Source organism: Chiloscyllium plagiosum, unplaced genomic scaffold (assembly GCF_037043375.1).
Source record: "Chiloscyllium plagiosum isolate Xiang-an unplaced genomic scaffold, Cpla_swu_hap1 HiC_scaffold_21, whole genome shotgun sequence".
Taxonomy (NCBI): Eukaryota; Metazoa; Chordata; class Chondrichthyes; order Orectolobiformes; family Hemiscylliidae; genus Chiloscyllium; species Chiloscyllium plagiosum.
Genome location: NW_028270159.1, coordinates 33938298 through 33959282, shown reverse-complemented (window position 1 = coordinate 33959282; position 20985 = coordinate 33938298). Strand labels below are relative to the sequence as shown.

Below are 20985 nucleotides of genomic sequence, written 5' to 3'. Positions count from 1 at the left end.
GAACCTTCCAGCTCAGCGCGCAAACCTACATCAAGAACCTCAACCTGAGCTACAAATCTTCTCAAAACTTGCTGTCCCACTCTGTTTACCACTTCAAAACTGCACTTTGGAGTCCACACTTGTTTTTAAACATTGAAAAAATGCGTATTGAACATTTGTATGATAAATAAAATTATTATATAAACAACAAGAGCTTCTTCTTCCTCTATTACAATGACGAAAAACATGAACATAATAGTGAGTGAATAGCATAAATATATAATTTAAAATAACTAAACAGAAGCAATGGAATCAACTGAGCTTTCTCTGACAACATGTCGAAAGCATTATAATTTGCAAATCTCCAGATGTACAAATCATGAATATTCATTTTCTCAATATTTATTCTTGTAAAAACAAAACTGAACACAAACACTAATCCTCAAAGTTAAAAATCACACAATATTAGGTTATGGTCCAACAGGTTAAATTGGAAGCACACTAGCTTTCGGAGTGTCGCTCCTTCATCAGGTGATAGTGGAGCGACACTATAAATGGTATTAAACATTAACTTCTGTGTTATAAAGATTACTTTGAAAAGAGAGAAAAAAAGGTTGAAGGGACACATAAACAGGCTAAATATTGGTAATTTTAACTATTTGTAAGCATGAGGATAAATATCAAAACAGATTAATTGGACTTAATAGCCTGTTCCCATGTTCTAATTCCCATGTACACATATTACTTTCTTGTCACTTCAATACAAGTTTGTGCTACAAAATAAAGTTAAGTTTCAAAATACATTAGCATTTGAGTAAGTCTATCAGAAATTAGTGGCTCTAAAGAGATAACAAACGATTGGGATTTTCTGAACGATATTTGATTCCATAGGTCAAAATCATGTTATAAAAGGGGTACACAGAATGCACTTTACAGACCACTTTGAGATTTACAAAAACAAAATGGTTTTCAAACATAGCTATGTGCTTTAAGTATAATGGCAGCATCTTTTGTCCATGTTCCATAGAAATTTCCCAATAATTTCCCAATACTAAGAAAACGTGCAATGGAAAAATCAAACTTGAAAATTTTATTCATTCCTACTGACATCAATTAACTGGTCAATCAAGGTAAAAGTCTGACAACTCAAAGTAAATTTCTCCTCGGCTAGATACAACTACCCATTATTTTCCTCTCATCAATTTAAGTAATTCTAATGCGCAATGGAAATATTCTTATGAACTGTTGTTTTTTAAAAAAGGTTTGAAGTCTCAGCTTCATTAGTAATAAAATTAGTTCATATCACAAACTTTGTTTTATTCAAGAAATGTAGGCATTGCTCGTTGAGCTAATATTTATTGCTCATTCCCGATTGCCCTTCAGAAAGACGGCAATGAGCTACCTCCTTATTCCGCTGCACACCATTAAGTTTAAATACTCTTACAGTGCTGCTTGGGTAAGAGTTCCAGAATTTTGACCTAGTGACAGTGAAGGAATGGTCACTAGGCAAGTCACAATGGCAAATGGCTCAGAGGGGAACTTGTCAGTGGTGCTGGCGGTCCCATCCATCTGCTGCTATTATCCTTTTAGGTGGTAGTGGTTGTAGGTTTGGAAGGCACTGTTTAAGAACTCTGGTGAATACCTGCAGTGCATCTTGTAGATGATATACATTACTCCAACTGAGCATTGGTTGGGGAGAGAATGAGTGTTTGTGTATGTAGTCATGGATCAAGCAGACTGCTTTGTTCTGGATGGTGGCCAAGCTTCCTGAGCTTTGTTGGAGCTGCACTAATCCAGGAAAGTGGACAGTACTCCACCAAAACTCTTTTAAGATTTGCCAAATAAATGATTAGCAGCTCTTGGAGTCAGGAGGTGAATTAATCGCTACATGTTTCATAGCCTCTGACCAGCTCTTGTCACTACATTACTCACATGGTTAAGTCTAGTTCAGTTACTGATCAATGCTAGCCCTTAGGACATTGACAGTGGGGGAATTCAGTGATGGGAATGCCATTAAATTCAAAGGGACAATAGTTAGAATCTCGTGTTCAAAATTATTATTTGCTAGCACTTATGTGGCAAATATGTTACTTCCCACTTGTCAGCCCAAATGTGGATATTATCCAGGTATTATTGGATTTAGACTTGGGCAGTTTCAGTATGAGTCACCACAAGTGGTGCTAAACACTCTGCAATCATCAGCAAACATCCCACTTCCGTCCTCCTGATGGAGGGAAGGTCATTGATGAAACAACTGAAGGTGGTTGGGCCTAGGACATTACACTCAGATATCCTGCATCTGAGATGACTGACCGCTAATAACCAGAGCCATCTTCTTTTGTGCCAGTCTATCTCCAATCAATGGAGAGTTTTACTCGGGCTCCTTGATGCCACACACAATCAAATGCTGCTTGGATTTCAAGTGAACACACTCTCACTCGAGTAAAGGTGAGGGAAAGTTATTGAAAGTAAACGGCAGCAAACTTACTTACCATGCCAACAGTAGGGAACAAAGTCAAAGTCTGATTACACAAAAATGTACAAGATTGAAAACTGAACATCAAAAACACACAAGTAAATCATACAAATATAAGCACAGAAAGTAAAAGAGAAACAAGTTAGTGCTGAATGAATTTAAATGGCTGTTGCTACGTACAGGTCTTCCCTAATATAAACTCACAATAAGACTTCTATTACAGCTAACAAAAATATAAGGACAGTTTTGGTTAATTTTACTTGAACCTTGAGTGTCAGAAACTTAAAATGCAATCTTTAAAATGGTATTCTGGAGTTTTGGTAAATTAATCTAGGGTAAGACATGTTTCACAGCCTTACGTTTCTGCAAGTTATACCTATACCTTTCATTTCCTTCAGCACAGCGTAATTCAGGTACTGTTTTTTTTAAAAAAAGGACAATGCACCTGACCTATGGAAGAAGAGCTTCATGGACCAAACAACTATGCACCATTGTATACACTTTCTCATATTGTTTTGACTTAGGATGGCTAGAACATCACCTTCACCTAACATCAATGACTTCCACAGGTTAGTAGGTAAGTAAAAACAGTACAGATGTAGCATTTTGACGTAATAGCATTGAAATTATTTTCACTTAAACAGGAAAATTCACCAAAAATAAAGCATTCTTAATACGTAACAGCAACCAGAGACGTCCAATACTTACTCGCAGATAAAATGACCCTTGGGAATGTCCTGCAATGATCGAACACCCCATCCCATTCTGTTTGTACGATAGATCTGTAATCGAACTCTGAAAAAGAGGACAAAACAGAATAAGGAAAAATATTTGTAAACAATGTGCAATTTTAAGCAAAGTTTGGCAGAAAGATTTGAAAAGTTTCCATGTTTCAGATTAGCCAGCTATTTAACACAATGTTGTTTGTGAACTCCTGCTGTGTGCAAAATAGCTACTGCAGTTGCACATACAACAGGTCATGCATTTCAAAGTAATTTGTTTTTTGTGAAAGTAATAAGACACTAATAAATGTAAGACTTTTTGCAGTAAACAAAGGCCATCAATTTTACTCATTACATTTCAAAGGAAAACTTATTTTTCAGATGCTACACGAAGTGTGTAGTTTGAAAAGGGATATTTATGTGCTTGAATGTTTCATTACAATCCACGTTGAAACCAATTTCAACACGTAAAATTACTGTGAGAAATTAATCATAAAATGAGAAATAACTACAAAAAACAACTTATTTAAGCATGAGAATTTTATCAGAATCATGTATTACAGACGGATGTTAAAATTGCTGTTTTGATTGCAACTTCATGGAATGGGGAAATTGAGGAATCTTGGCAAAGCACAGCCAAATGTGAACACACTTGAAAGAAAAGCGAGCATTTTCTTTCCTGCCAGTCACAAAATGGGAAATTAATATTGTTTCGCAAATGCTGAAAAAGAATGTGGCTTGTTGCAGAGCACTTCAGATTGCATAATAGTAGTCACACCATACAGCTCAGTTCAATTTTATTATGACCAAAGTCATTGTAATTTTCTAAAAATGAGAGGCACTGGTTACAGAAGTGCTGCTTTGTACTGTTTAAACATAGGCTGATACATCTGTACAACTTGAAAAGTTAAACCATTGTTTCAACACAAAGTTGTCCTTACAGTTTAATTTAATAATCCATTTGATCTTAATGTGAATGAGCTCTTTGCTGAAGCGTGACTGCCTCACAAAGACATGCCACACATTTATGAATAACATAATCAGCTTTCCAGTATACACTGCAAATATTCAAACACAGAAGTAGGGATGCCTTTATATAATGGAGTTAAAAAATTCACAACACCAGGTTATAGTCCAACAGGTCTATTTGGAAGCACTAACTTTCGGAGCATTGCTCCTTCATCAGCTACCTGGTGTTGTGAAATTTTTAAGTTTGTCCACCCCAGTCCAACACCAGCACCTACACAACATTTCTATAACTGCACAGGACTTATGTTAAACCGATCCTAGGAAAATCGTTGTTTTCATCACCTTACATAAAAGACATACTTGCATTGGAAGCAGCTCAGAGAAGATTCACTGTGCTGATTCCTGTGATGAAAGGAGTTGTCTGATGAGGAAAGACTGGGCAGAATGACCCTATACTCACTGGAATTCAAAAGAATGAAAGGTAAGCTTGCTGAACGCACAAACTCTGAAAGGGTCTAACAGGTAAATGCGGAGAGGAGCTTTCCTCTCGTGGGGAAATCTCTGAGGGCACACCTTAAAAATATCAGATCCCCATGTAAGAGGGAGATGATGAGGAATTTCTCAGTCTATAAAACGGTCTTTCACAGAAAGCAGTGGGGGTTAGGTGATTGACTACATTCAAATCTGTGTTAAGACAGATCTTGAATCAACAAGGAAGATTTTGTGTAAATGAGGAAGAAAGTGGAGTTGAGGACACAATCAGAACAGGGGGACCAGGCTTGATGACTGACTGCCCTAGATCTATGATTTTATAATCTTCATGAATTTCAGTAAACCACAATAAATCCTGCCTGACCTGATTCCATTTTGCACCACACGATTTTTACATGTCCTCCAACATCCACAGGCGTGGTTACACTCAAAGATGAGTGGAGGTTCCAGCATGTTGAATTCTGGAAGAAGTCGTCCATCCTGAAAATACAAAGCATACTGCAGTGATATTTTCAACTTTGATGAGTGACTGACAAAGTGATTAACAGCTCAAACCATAATGCATTCCTTCCAACAGTTAACCTCTTCAACACAAGTTTAGCTTTGAGCAATTCTTCAGCTTAACAACATTAAACAAATGCCATCACTGATTATAGGATAGAAATGGAAACACACCTGAGGAATAACCAAGTTCTACAGTATCAAAACAACTTGAAGTGCGAAGAAAACAATTACAGTTTCCATAAAGGGATTTACAGCAAAAAAATTTTCTCAACTGAAACTATTTTGCTTACCTGGTCATACCAGCAACGTATACTTAGTTGGCCACACATGCAGTTACTAGAGGAGCAGTCATCCTCGCAAAAACAGTACTGCACAGAGATTAAAGAGACAAAATTACCTTTGGAGAGTCCACCAATGATAAGACATAAACAAAAATTAAATCTGTAACTAATTTTAAAATCAATTATGCTAAGGTGATACAGAATTAAAATAATTTGTCATTAAGACAATTAAGCTTTGGGTTAGTTAAAATAAATTTTGCACCATGGCATTTGATTGTACATTGAAATGAGGTACCATGCATTTGCTAAAAGACAACTGGGCTATTTATTTAAAAAAAACTTTATTTTCCCTCCTTTGAATTTGGCAAATTCACTGCTCACATTAAACTATGGAGTAATATTTAATGTCACAACAAATGATCACAAGCTCAATTAATCCTACATGATGCAAATCCACCTGCAAACCGGAGGAAGAATACCTCATCTTCTGCCTCGGAAGCGTACAACCACACAGCCTCAACACTGAGTTCACCAGTTTCCAAATCTCCCCAGCCCCCCACACCATCCAGGTCCAACCCTCCAACTTGGCACTGCCCATTTGCCCAGGCCTACTTGTTCATCTTCCTTCCCAGCTATCTGCTCCACCCTTCCCACCAACCTCACAATCACCTCCTACTTGCATTCACCTATCGCCATCCCACCTACCTTTCCCCAGCCCCACCCCTTCCCCCTATTTATTTCTCAGACCCCTTGCCCCTCCCCAATCCTGAAGAAGGGCCCTGCCCAAAATGTTGACTCTCCTGCTCCTCAGATGCTGCTTGACTTGCTGTGCTTTTCCCAGCACCACACTTCATCAACTCTGACTCTCCAGCATCTGCAGTCCTCACTATCTCCTGATGCAATTTAGCCAGGCATACTAAACATGATTCAAGTGCAGCATCAATACTTTAAAAATGCCCTTTTTGATGGCCAAAGTTTTCCTCATCATGAATAATTGTTACTTGGTAGAAAAACTGGACCAAATTCCTTAGGCCTCAGCTAATTTTGCTAAATAGTCAGTTTGCTAATTTCCGGATGGAATTCCTTGATCCTTTGTGAAAGAGTAAATAGATAATCTGAATCCTAAGCACAATCTAAGCACAGAATCTTGAAGGCTAGTCTCAAATTCACTAGAGAAGCAAATCAATTTATCTGGACATATTTGAATCTCCAAAGTTCCAAATCCTTCCCTGAAATCCAACCAGCCACTCAGCACTGGTTACAAGTTTTCTTTAAAAAACACAGCAAAAATAAATTCCATTGGCAGTCAGAATTAACTAGCTTTTAAAAAAGTAACACATTCCTGAAGACAGAACTGAGGATGGATATTCCTCCAGTACACTGATAACTATCATAAAAACAACCACATGTGCAAACTCCCTATTAATATCCACGCTTTCAATTTTTTCAGCAATATTGGCATTGAATATTCACCAGTTAGGTAGAAAATGTGAAACCACATTTTTAGTACGGTTCCCAGTGAAGGTATTTAAAAGCACAATTTCTGAAATAAGTCACTATTTGAAATTGTTATCAGGGCAATTATCAAAAATCACTTCCATTAATATCAGCCCGTGATAGAAGCATCAATAATCCATCCTCAGAAAAAGTTTACCATTTTTTTAACCATAATTTAACATCTCAATTTGGAGGTACTACTTCATCAGTTTGAAATTGCTCTAATAGACAAATGAATTTACACATACATTTTTACTTCTTCAAAAAAATGTTGGAACCTTTGTAAAATGATGTGTTACAAATGTCAATGAGTAAATGACTTACTTAAAAAGTTATCACATTGGGGGGTTGGGAGGGGAGAGGAGGCGGGGGTGGCAGCAGGTCCTATGGCAGAAAGAAAGGTCACACCACAGTTCCGGGGGCAAAAGCCTTCTGGAAAGATGTAATTGAGGATGCATGCAATAAGTTGGGAGTCAGTTTAATAGTTACCCAGAACTTGAGACAATTATCTATGTATCTTTTAATTATCTAACTTTTGTGACTATAAATTTACATAACTGCAGCAGAACCCTTTGAATTCCACCAAATAAGAATAGATACTTTCAGGGCAGTTCCAGGCATAGGGGATCGCCCATTGGAATCCTAAAATCTCCCAGGAAAATTCTTTGGAGGCTGCTGCATTGAAGATTCTGGGGGACCCCAATACACAACTCCAATCTATACTGTAGAATTAACTACTGGGCCATTGGAAAATCCAGACCATTTATGTATTCACAATATTTACTCAAGACTCATCACTGATGTTTGGCCCCAAAGAAAAATCAAAGAATGCAATACTGTGTGAAATAGTACATCAATCTGCAACTCAACCTGTTGTTCTAAGAACCTTGAAAACCTGTTAAGCAGTTCAGTGGATTAAATCCCAAAAAGAAAAATCTTTCATCCCTACTTAAGTGGCAGGAAAGATGCTTCAAACTGACCTTCATGCTTTACTCTCCTGTCATTTCATTCTTCCCTTTTGCTCTCCTCTGGCAGGTGATTTAGAAAACACAATCCCTCCAGTTTTCTAATGTTCCTCCAACAAATCTATGGAGGCACAAGAAAACATAGGATCACAGGAGTTCAGAACAGAAGTAGACCATTAAGCCCTTTGAGCCACCCTGCCACCTATTAAATAAGATCATGGTTGATCTGGTTGTAGCCTTAATTTAAAGTTCTCAGCAGCCTTCACAAACCTTTACTGCAACTTAAAAAGAATTGAGTTTTTACTGCTTTCCAGGAAAGAGAAATTCGGACTTATGACCTCTTAAGTAAAGAAAAAACTAATCTGTCTTCAAATGGAGGCATTTTATTCTTAAACTGGTTATCTAGTTCTAATCTCCCCCACAAGAGGAAATATCCAGTTGGTATCCACCCAATCAAGTCCCCTCAAGATCGTAGGTTTAAATACGATCATGTCTCATTCTCGTAAACTCTAATGGGTATAGATCTAAACTGTTCTATCCTTCTTCACAAGGTAAAAACTTCATCCCAGGAATGAGTCATGTGAACGTTTTTTTGAACTACTTGTAACACAATTATCATTTTTCTCAAAAAAAGGAGACCAAATCTGTACAGAATACAAAACATTGTACAGATAGAGCTTTATCAAGACACTATTTCAACGAGCTACATCCCACTGCAGCACCCAAGAACCACAAAAGGCAGAAGAAAAATATCTATACAATGTCTTCTAGAAAAACAGGTACCGAATAAACACAATCTGCCGATTCCTCAGAAACAAGCAGACACAACGCAACCAAAAACTACAGCCACATTACCTTACATCACAGACATATCAGAAATGACTTCCAGACTACTCCGACCCCTTGGCATCATGGGAGCCCACAAACCTGCCAACACACTTAAACAGCGACTAATGAACCTAATGGATCCATTAGATACCACCAGCAAAACTACAAGATACCATGCAAGAACTGTTAAAAAAAAAAACACTACAAACTAGCAAGAAATTTGCCACCAGGATACATGAATACGAACTAGCCTCCAAAAGACAGGATCCACTGTCACTAGTTTCCATACATATAGACAAAGAAGGACACCACTTTGGCTGGGACAACACACACATTCTAAGACAGGTGAAACAAAGACACGCATGAGAATTATTAGAGGCATGGCATTCTAACCAAACTCCATCAATAAACACATCGATTTAGATTCTATCTCCCTTTGAAAAAAAAAAGAGCCGGAAATGACATCACCCACTTGAAGAAACCAAGACCTATAAATAGAGAAGCGGGATAAAACCACCAGCACTTCACCAGAGACTCTCACTGATGATGTTATCTAGTATGGTGATGAAACGTCTGAAAACAAACCTTCAGGCTCAAGCGAGCTAACTTATGAACTTATCATCAACTTGAGCTACAAATCTTCTCAAAAATCGCTAAGAATTCTAGTCTCGACACTTACAAGGTGACGAAATTTCTTATCATCTCCTTCTTGACTGCTACAGACCATTTGCTGCAGGTTGATCCACAACACTATCAGGGAGAAATGTCCTGCATTTTGTACAAGCAACACCAAAGAAGTGGGAACATATTTTCAGTTCGGGATCATGTGCATCTTGAAGATGAAAGTGCAGGTGATGGTCTTCGTGTTTGTGTGTCACCCTTGAGCTTCTAGATGATTGTGTTGTGGGTTTCGAAGGTGCTGCCTAAACAGCTTTGCAATATTTCTGTAGTCCATCTTGTAAATGGTATACACTGCTGTTACTGAACTTCAGTCATGGAGGAAATAAATGTTAGCAGATGGAGTGTCAATCAAGCAGGCTGCTTTGTCCTGGATGGTTTCAAGTTTTCCGAATGCTGCTGGAGCTACACTTATCCCAACAGATGGGGAGCATTCTATCACTCTCCTGACTTGCATCTTGTAGATGGTGAACAGATTTTGGAGAGTCAGGAAGTGAGTTACTTGCTGCAGAAACCCTAGCCTCTGAGCTGCTTCTGTAGCCATAGTACTTAAATGGCTAGTCAAGTTCAGTTTCTGGTCAATGCTGACCCTCACAACGTTGACAGCGATTGCTATAAACTAACCTTTAACCTGTTTAAAGGAAAAGCTTGACTGCTGATCTACATTAGATTTGATTAGATTCCCTACGGTGTGGAAACAGGCCCTTCGACCCAACCAGTCCACACCCCCTTCCAAAGAGTAACCCACCTAGACCCATTTCCCTCTGACTAATGCACCTAACACTATGGGCAATTTAGCATGGCCAATTCACCTGACCTGCACATCTGTGGACTGTGGGAGGAAACCAGAGCACCTGCACAAACCCATGCAGACATGGGGAGAATGTGCAAACTCCACACAGACAGTCACCCAAGGCTGAAAGTGAACCTGGAACCCTGGTGCTGTGATGCAGCAGTGCTAGCCACTGAGCCACGATTGGTTTGAATCATACAAATTAAAAGTAAAATAAACAATTAATTAAGTTCACGACCATGCGGTGGACTCACCTGGTGATCTTGACAATGAAATAACGTTTGTGGGATATGAAACTGAAATTGCGTGAATGATCTGTGATTCCTATGCCATGGAAATTCTTATTAATCGTATGTATAGAATAAAAAGTGCTACACAATCGCATCATGTTAGCTTAGAGTGTACAACAATTAATTTGTACAAATTATAGACAGTATATTCAGTGTCAACCAATATATGAAAACTCTTGAATAGCCATTCTAGTTTTCACGTTTTTGACTGTTTGGGATATTGCAGCATTTCTTTGAAGTAATGACAATTCAGCAACTATGTGATAACTTTTATTAACAATATGAAGTTGCTTTAATGCAAGTTTAATCATAAGTTAAGAATTACAACTTCAAATAATAGCCAATAGCTCTTGACAAATGCATGGTAACAACCAACTTAGTTAAGCAGCAAAAATGATGGAAACCAAAACTGCAGATACATATCTTATTAACATATACATAAAAGGCAAAATTATATTAGGTGGCAGATCCATTATGTCACTTCTATTCTGTGAAATATTACTTCAAGGTTTAGTTAATCTTTTTGTGTACTGAAGTAGAATTTTAACACAAAACCATCTTCCTCTTTTTAGGCAAGAACGTTGCCAATTATTAATCCTAGTCCTATAATCCCCAGTTCTATTCTGTATTAATGGAAAGATAACACCGTTTCTATATTTAATCTTTTTCCAGTATAGGACAATCTCTACTTATGGGATAAGTGTACGGAAATTCACAATGTTGTGAAGGCTAACTGCCAAATATAGTTATGTATAATCAAGTACAATTGGAAAATTCATGTCAAGAATGTACTAAGAAAAATCTCAGAATGACTTTCAACATCCCTCATGCCATCAATATTTTTAAAATAGAAAATAGTCAAGATAACTTTTGTTTGCTACATGACACCTTCTAAAGTTCTGAGGTAGTACAACTGACATTAACCTCTTGAATGAAGTATTAAGAAAGAAAAGACACTGGCTCCTACTGCCTATTTTTTATTTTTGGATACTTAAGTTAAAGATTATGGTCAAGACTGCAGGATTTTGGATTAAAAGTTAACAACCAGGCTTTATATAAAATCAGCATTCAACGTTCACTTGCGAACCAACCAATCAGCACCCTCCTGTCACATATGTCGGTTCTCCCCCTTGAATGCATATTCTTGCAAAACGTCCTAATGAGTGCAAGGTAAAAATGTGCTAATGCTTCATCTCTTCCCGGATATAATTCTTCTAATGCAAGAACTGGAGTATATTAATTTTGGTAAGTTTTTTTCTGTAAAATTGTCAGTTGGGCTCAATTACAGTACAAATATTGCCCACAGTTTACAGCTGATTTATAGCTCTTCATTTTCCCAATTTAACTAAAGGTGGATTCATAATTTTGTTTTTTAAAATGTATATATGAAAGTTTGGAATGTGGATAACATTTGCAAGGTAGTATCTATCACCTATATCCAACCACTATAATGGCAATGAACCAATTGCAGTATTGAATGGGGTCAATGAGGGTCTTGGGGATACTTGGGTCAGTTGAGGAAGAGACAGCAGGCATATTTCCTAGAAGATCCTTAACAAATCACTTTTTTTAAAAATGACAACTCATACTTTCATTATGTTCTTTGCTGCTCAGATTTCTATTGAATTCAGTAATGCAAACTGCCTTTGAAGCGTTGAACTCATAACATACCTGCAAATGTGTGATGTTCCTATCAATGTTCATTGGAGATGTTACACAGTTTTGGGAAACATATTTATAGTCATTTGGACAAGGTTCTTCATCAACACCATTGACACATGGAATTGGCACACGTTCATAACCTCGACCAATATCTCTGTTAGGTGCATTTTGAAGAAAAGAACATTTTCTTGTTGAAGGCACATCAATGAGCAAAACAATTTTAACAAGTATACAACTAGAAAGGTTATAGTGAAGACAAAAAGACATATACAAACAAACTTGTTTTCAATTTCACAGTTTTGCAAAGTACTAATTGAACTGGTCTTAAAAAAATATTCAGGAATTTGTCTGACTGCAACAAGAATTTAGCTACATAGCGATGAAGATATATCACACAAATCATCATGGAATTTTGTTTCTAAATTGATAAAACTTGTTCAAATCAATTGCTGTCGAGTGTGTGGTGCTGGAAAAGCACAGCGGGTCAGGCAGCATCCAAGGAACAGGAGAATCGACATTTCGGGCAAAAGCGCAAATGCATCAGGAATGCATTCCTAATCAATGGCTTTTGCCTGAAAAGTCAACTCTCCTGTTCCTCAGATGCTGCCAGCACCATATTCTCAACTCGAAGCTCCAGCACCTGCAGTTCTCACTTTCGCCAAATCAATTGCTGCCTGTGTAACTTAACCAAAAAGTAACTTCTCATTTTTATCACTTAGATATTATGTATCACTTGTGCAAGAGAGAAGAAAAATCAGCAGGGTCAATGATGCGATAATGATGTTCCAGAACTTGTTTGATAATAGGTATGCTTAATAGTGGAGCATCCTTTGCATTCCTGCCTGATTTTTCTCTCTACACTGTTTAGGTGACATTCAATATCACAGTATGAAGAGGCAGGATGGTAGTAGTCAATTTCTAGCCCTGTCACAAGTACAGATCAAACAACAGTTTGGGGATAAGACCTATAACATTTTTTTCTATAGATGGCGCAGTTGATCATAGGACTCATTTACTAAACATACTAAAATTTTGATTTCTGTGCAGTTATACTTCTTCATCAAAGAAACTGAAACAACAGTTGACAAATCAAAAATTTTAAAACTTCAGTGAAAAAGCATCTATTACTGTTTGTATGTGAATACATATTCTACACTTGGTTATCCAAATGACTGCAATTTAAATTTGCTTCATTTACAGGAGCCTCTGATTCTGCTGCAAGTCTTAGTGTTAGTTACTGTCAGTGATAATGCAGTGCAAGATGAACAATAAAAAGGGTAAAGTACTTATCCCCTCACTCAGAATTATCTTAAAAGTACAGAGGAACCTCGATGATCCAAATGACAGAGGCATTAAGATAATCGAATGCCGGATAACACAGTTTAACCAAGTATCGGAACCTTGCGATCTTGTTCGGATAATCAGAAATTCAGATAATCGAATGCCAGATAATCGAGATTCCTCTGTACATCACATACTTTGAAGGGCAGAGACTATTGCTATGTAGATAAACAGAACAGTCAAATAAAACATGTTACAAATCAAAAATTTAAACCGCAACATTCGGCAGTGGATAAATAACATGGAAAAATAATCCAGTATGTATGCTGCCATTAAATGCTTAAGCACTATTTATAAATACATTCACAGATCAACAGTTAAATAGTAGCAGAAAACATGCAAGAAATCCATCCCCCAAAAAAGTCACATCTCCTCTCTGCATGTCTCTCCTCAACAAATTGGAACTGACAAGTAACTGCAGTACTAACGTTATCTTTAACAATTAAACAAAACATGACATGTAAGAGCATAGAAGAGAAAATTAAGTATCTAATGAAACTGAAAAGTTTGTTATTCTTTTGAAGAAAGAAATTACTTAACTACTTGGTGTAATTTTCAAATCAATCTTTCATATTAAATGCATTTCATGAAATCTGATTAACCAAATGCTGATACAGTTAACATCACCATTCAATCAGTATTATAGCTAACTCTGCTCCAAGGCCATTTCCAATGTGTGAATATGGTGATATGATAACAGCAAGAAAATTAGTTCTCACATTCAAAATGTAAAATACAAATGCACTCAAAATAAAATATTTTGCTCTGAAAACTGAAGCTGCAAGTCAGAATGTGCAATACTGTACCTGCCAACTATCTTCTCAACCTGGGTAATCTTATTAGCTGATGCTTGTTTAAGTTTTTTGTTCATCTGTAGTGCTACCCACACTTGAGAGTTCAGACTTGAACATTCGAGTGGTGTTTCGCCTTCCTTATTCTTAATGTTAACATCAGCCCCACGTGAAAGAAAAAGCCTAATGGTGCACAGATAACCAGTTTTAGTGCCAGAATATTAATATGGATGTTAAATGGCAATTATTTGAAGTTCATTTTCACTTGAAAGGTGAATCTTTCCTAACTTGTGTTAAACTACAACAGTTCATACTTCATTCTATGTTGTATTTTATAACATCATTCTCAATCTCAATTTATCTCTGCACATGTGTACTTCACTGAAGTACAAGAGGTGGATCTGTTCAATCAGTTTAAGCAAAATGATAAAAGAAATGCTGTGCAACATGTGATACACATACTGCTTTTGAAACCGGTGATTTTTCTACACTGCTCAATAATAATAATAAAGCAGTTGTTCTGGACCAGACCAAACCAAACCCCATCAAAATGTATTAAAAAGATAGCCTCGAACCTAACTTTTTCTTATTGTAAAGATAAGTGTAAGGCATTGCTTTCCACATACAATTCGATTGGTCAAATTCCTGGACTTTAAACAAAACACTATTATTACACTACAGTCAAACTACACAATAAAAATAAAAGAATTTATTTAATTGCAACTCTATAGACTTTATTACAGTGAAACCACCTGAGCTTTTTATTTAAACCCCATTTCTCTTTCCATCTCATGGGTTTCCTTTGTACCCTATGGTAAACTATCTTCACTATCTTCAATGAGGGCTCCTTTTCCCTGACCACTTGAGGCTTTCTTTTATCCCCCAACTTCTATCCCTCACAGATCATTTGTCATTTCCGCTGCTAACCTTGCAATCTTAACTCTCTGATCCTCCGTACAAGTTCTCACTACTTCAGGAAGAGTTTTTTTGAATTCCTCCAAAATAATCGTCTCGCTAAGAGCGACAGATGTTTGATCTATTTTTAATGACCTTATCAACCCACGAACATTACTTTGTTTGATACTTTCAAACACTATGTTCTTTTGACCAGGATCCCCCCTCAGATTACTAAAATGCCACCTTTAGGCTTCTGGTACTAGCTGATATGGAGTTAAGATGGCTTTTCACCTTCTCATACTCCCCACATACCTTCTAAAATAGTGATGCAAACACCCCTCTAGCTCTATCTACCAACTTTGTTTGGTTCAACAATACCCACATGGTCACTTCATTTGTTTACCAACTTTCTCAAATGAAATGAAAAAAGCTTCTACATCCTTCTCATTGAACTTAGGCAACACTTGGAAATGCATTCCCACAAGGCCTTTGGCTCAAATGAGATTGCTGTCAATCACTGTCCTAACCACTACTCCTACCTTTCACCTCTACTTCTGCCACTTTAAGTTGACTTTGAGCTTTCAGTTCTAACTTCCGAACTTCAAAAAACTCTCTCTTTCTCCCTTTCTTCTGTAAGTCGTCCTTTCCTTTTCTTTTTCCGGTGCTTTTAATTGTAATTCAAACTGTTTCATTTCCCCTTCTCTTTGTTCTGCCAGGTCTATCCTTCCCTTTTTGTTTCTTTCCCTTGCCATTGTCCCTAATTCAAGCTATTTAATTTGTAATTGAATTTTAGCAATCACCAATATTCCAACTGCATTCCTGGCAATTGTAAAAGTTATTATTCCCCCTTTCCACACAGACACAGGCAATTCCAACTTGCGTGCCAATTGCATGACTTGCTCATTTTCAGTAAAACACACAAAGTGACTTCTTTCACCCCCAGGAAACTCTTATCGACTGAAAGAGCCATTATTACCAAAGCGTGCCATGTTTAAACCAACTGAATGCAATATCTAAAATAAAATAAACCAACACAGTCACCAATCAGTGCCTTTGAGTCCAATAATCCTAAAGCCAATCAGGAATTAAGAGATTTTGATCCCAACAAGAGCCCCCAGTTTGTTATGGAACAGACCGAACCAAAACCCCTCAAAAATATATTAAGAAGATAGCCTAGACCCTAATGTTTTCTTATTTTAAAAGGTAAATGTAAAGCATTGCATTCCAGATGCAATTCAATTGGTCGAACTACTCGATTTTAAACAAAAAAAACACTATTTTTACACTACAGTTAAAACGCAGAATAAATAAAAACAAAATAATTAGCTTAACTGTGACTATTGAAATGCTTCGCAAATAGTAAATATATATTAACTACTACTAATAAACGGTTCCAATATAACAAGATGCCATAAACACACACTTGGCAAAGGCAAATTCAGCAAAATAGATTGTTCCACATGCAATTCTAGCAGCAGAAAGAGAACCTCAGCTTTTAGTTGTAACAGAGACAGGAATAAGAGCTTCCACATCCAACTTCAAGACCCCAGCAACTGCAGAAAGCTAAAACTAAAAACCCTGATTCTGTGGGAGCTTGACCTCACCCATTCAGGCTACTTCTATTGTTCCAACTTTTTTTAAAAAAAAAAACAAGGCCTCACAAGTGGTTTACTCTATAGACTGAGCAGACTACTCATCAGTTCTATCGCAACCTTTCTTCATAAATCAAAAGACCAAATACACCTCTTAAAGCCACAGTATCACCACATAGTAATTTGGTGATGGGGAGAAAAGATGCTTTTCTTCAAAAGAAAAACCTTTCTTCCTTACAATAGTGAAGGGCCAATATTCACAAGTACAATCAACCTCAGAAAACAACAGCTAAAAGGGAATAATTTTGCGATGAAATCAACAAGTAATTTTTCCTAAGAGAGTAAGGAAAGTAAAATTGAGGAACTTGAATATTACCATAAAGAGACAAGTTGAAATGTTTCATCTTGAACTTGTCAAGATTGGGATAAACAAAACCAAACTCTGAAAGTGGAAAACCATTTATACACCATAAGAAGTTGCTAATTTGTTGAAATGGAAATGCAGCAGGAAATGTTTATTGTTAATTATGATTAGCGGATGAACATCAGACCAGATACGCAAATCTCTGACTGGTCAGAGTATAGCTGTAGACAATGCACCAGAGATGGGTAGTAACCATAATCCTTTATCAAGAAAAAGGTGCAATGTATGCACAAACTACCTTTGCCTACACAGGACAGGGGCCAGTGCACAAACATACGTAATTTTTAGCACATGCAATAAAAACACTGTTTTCGAATTAGTTTCCAGTGCAACTTTAGCACGGTCTGGTTTACTTGGCTAATATTGTCCAACAGAAGAACCACGAAGTGTAATGTTCAAGTTCTGTCCTACAAAGCAATTATTTAAAATTAAGGAAGAAGTTTTGAAGTGTTAAGGAGGTTGCCCAGGACACCTACAGTCTCCAATTAAAGTTAAAACAGAAAATATTTTGAGATTTTAGATGAAAACTTTGAGATTTAATTTAAGAATACCATATATAAGATATGGATTATCGATTTTCAAATTCCATCGTCTGATAGGAATATCTGAGAATTTCATCAACTGAAATGGCTTTTAAAAAGGAAATACACTTAACCAAAATGGCCACAGCAATCACTAACCACACAGGTTAGCCACACTTAGTCAAACCAAAATCGAGGTGGCATCGTTGCTCAGTGGTTAACTCACCCAAGCCCCACCTCACTCCAGCACCGCCCTCATGACCTGTCCTACTTGCCGATCTTCCTTCCCACCTATCCGCTCCACCCTCCCCTCTGACCTATGACTTCCAGCCCCACTCTCATTCACCCATTGTACTCTTTGCTACCTTCCCCACCCTCCTCTCTGACCTATCACCTCCATCCCCACCCCCATTCACCTATTGTACTCAATGCTACTTTCTCTACACCCCCACCCCCGTGTCATTTATCTCTCCACCCTGCCTGTATTCCTGAAGGGCTTTTGCCCGAAACGTCGATTTTCCTGCTCCTTGGATGCTGCCTGACCTGCTGTGCTTTTCCAGCACCACTCTAATCTAGACTCTGGTTTCCAGCATCTGCAGTCCTTGTTTTTACCCAGTGGTTAACACTACTGCCTCACAGCGCCAGGGACCAGAGTTCAAATACACCTTCAGGCGACTGTACAAACTCCACATACGACATTCGCCCTGTGTCTGCATGGGTTTCCTCCAGGTTGCTCCAGTTTCCTCCCACAGTCCAAAATAAGTATAGGAATAGGAACAGTTTGACAAGATATGGGCCAGGAGCAGGCAGGTGGGACTAATTTAGTTTGGGATTATGCTTGGCATGAACTGACTGGAATAAACGGTCTGTTCCCATGCTGTATAACCATGACTCCATGCATAGGTTATGTGGATTGGCTATGCTAAATTTCTCATAATGACTAAGAACATGTTGGCTAGGCGGATTAGCAATGGAAAATGCACTGTTACAGGGACAGGGTATGAGGCAGATCTGGGTGGGATGCTCTTTGGAGGGATGGTGTGGACTTAGAGTCATTGAGATGTACAGCATGGAAAAAGACCCTCCGGTCCAACACGTCCAAGCCAAACAGATATCCCAACCCAATCAAGTCCCACCTACCAGCACTCGGCCCATATCCCTCCAAACCCTTCCTATTCATATACCCATCCAAATGCCTCTTACATGTTGTATCAGCCTCCACCACTTCCTCTGGCAGTTCATTCCATACATGTACCACCTTGGCCTGTTTCCACACACTAAGGATTCTATGATTCTAAAAATTGGACAAAATCATCTGTATGATAGATTTAACATAGGTGATTAAACAAATTAGTTGCAATATCAAAATACACAAACCAGTTTATATGTCAGGCTACTACTTTTGGCAGAGGAGATGAATTTCACCCTGCAAAACTGGAGAAAGCTTTCTACCTCTTGAAAGATGAAAACAGCCGATGATATACAAAATTGGAGATAAACATCTTGACAATTAGAATTTGAAGGGTTCTGCAATGCTTGCAACTGCTGGGGATACAAGATATCAATTAAAGAAACATAATCTCAGATTAAAACCTTTAAATGTGAAGGGCATGCTAAGGATTTAAATACTGTATATTCCTTCCATCTTCCTTTCATATTGAACACAATATCTTTACAACTTTGTATCTATGTGTATGTCCTTGACATCATATTTTTATTATTTATCAAGATTGTCAAGAAAACTCTGTAACTGGCTCCTTGCTGGAGATGTCATTTAATAAGAATCTAGTTATCCAGAGGTATGGCCTGAGGCTAATAACAACAGAAATCTTTACAGTGGTCAGGTGAAGAGGATGAAATGAGGAAAGCCGAAAGACCCCTCCTCATTGTTACTTAATTGATCTTGTAATTCTAAAGGAAGGGAGAGGAACAATGTAAAGAAACCTAACATTTGTCATAGCAAATCCAAAACAAAGCCAAAAGCAAACAATTTTTTTTTTTGATAAATGCCAAAAGGCAGTTAAGCTGAGCAGTCAGTTGACTAGCTGAATGTCCAAAGATCAATGTGAATTCAACAAAAATAACTATATTCTGTTCATGCATCATTAGTCAATCTCTTACAGCTTGCCTAAAGGAAATCATTTTTTCTTTCCAAATCTCAGGAATACCGGCTAGTTGAACTTATCATTTCAACTTGAAAAACTGCACCTTATTATATCATTATCGGAGAAGACATTGGAGGTGGAGGATAACGTTTCGAAGCCCAAAATTCTGGTTCAAATTCCTTGAGGGCCAAGAGGAAGGCACGTTTATGGCCAGTTCGGGTGAGTATTAATCTGCAAATCCTTCCCATATGCACCAATGGCAGGTATTAGGAGCACAAGACATATTCCTGGTTAGGCATGTGATAGTGAGAACAAATGAGGCCTCTACATCACTATTCACAGCTCCAGACTACAACATGCATGTAAAAGGGCATGCTGCCAGAACATGGACTCCGAGTGAATTATTACACACCATCACATTATCTATGACAGTTCAGGATATTCAGTAGTACTTACACTACACATTCATAATGATTTTCTCTTGATGCGATATGCAAAGGAGAGTCACCATGCATATTTACTGCAGTTAGATCAGACTTTGCATTTAAAAATATCTCAGCGATATCCACACACCCTGAGAAAGCTGCCCAGTGCAAACAGATATTCTCTTCCTGTGCAATAAAAATAGGGAAAGAGAACAACTTTTAATGTAGAACAATACAATGATAGAAAAATGAGGACACAAAATGAAGCCATTTGGCCTGTGTCCACACCAGCTATGAAACTTTAATTGTGCTTCAACATCAGAGAATTGTTAAAAATAACACTGTAGACTTTATTATTGTGATTTTTGATGAGAAATACAAAATGTTTTCTTCCAAAAGCCAATCTATAATTTAGAATTAAATAATGGATTTTTATCAATGATCTCACAGCAAAAATTATAATAACAGGATAAGTAAGGGACCAAGATACCAGTTGCATTGCTGAAAATAAAGTTACATCAAATTAAATCATCTTCAAAGAATAATTTTGTGAGACTTAGGTTTTCAGATACGAAAGACAAACAAAAGTTGATGCTTTTAGCGAAAACTGCTAAAGTACTTGTGATGACCTATGGGCTGCAAAAAGCCTGTATTTTCTTCTGAGCAATGTCCCACTAAAAACAAAATGTAATGAAGAGCACTTTGATAGATGGTTAATTAGGTCTGGGTATATGGAAAGCTAACTGCAGTGAA

At 37.5% G+C, this 20985-nt stretch overlaps 1 protein-coding gene across 9 annotated transcripts in view; it reads right to left on the bottom strand.

The window, feature by feature from the left end:
• The window catches only part of LOC122564772 (histone-lysine N-methyltransferase EHMT1-like), a 144565-nt gene that overhangs the window by 8203 nt on the left and 115377 nt on the right, over positions 1 to 20985 (bottom strand). For 8 of the 9 annotated variants that reach the window (XM_043719980.2, XM_043719978.2, XM_087998492.1 and 5 more), the window contains 6 exons: positions 20264 to 20418; positions 14284 to 14451; positions 12146 to 12290; positions 5433 to 5510; positions 5003 to 5118; positions 3164 to 3250 (listed from right to left, as the gene is read on the bottom strand). In XM_043719980.2, coding sequence (XP_043575915.1) covers positions 3164 to 3250; positions 5003 to 5118; positions 5433 to 5510; positions 12146 to 12290; positions 14284 to 14451; positions 20264 to 20418 — 749 coding nt within the window. Of the gene's footprint in view, positions 1 to 3163; positions 3251 to 5002; positions 5119 to 5432; positions 5511 to 7900; positions 8007 to 12145; positions 12291 to 14283; positions 14452 to 20263; positions 20419 to 20985 lie in introns of those variants that run through there. The other variant, XR_015760738.1, reaches the window with a different exon arrangement.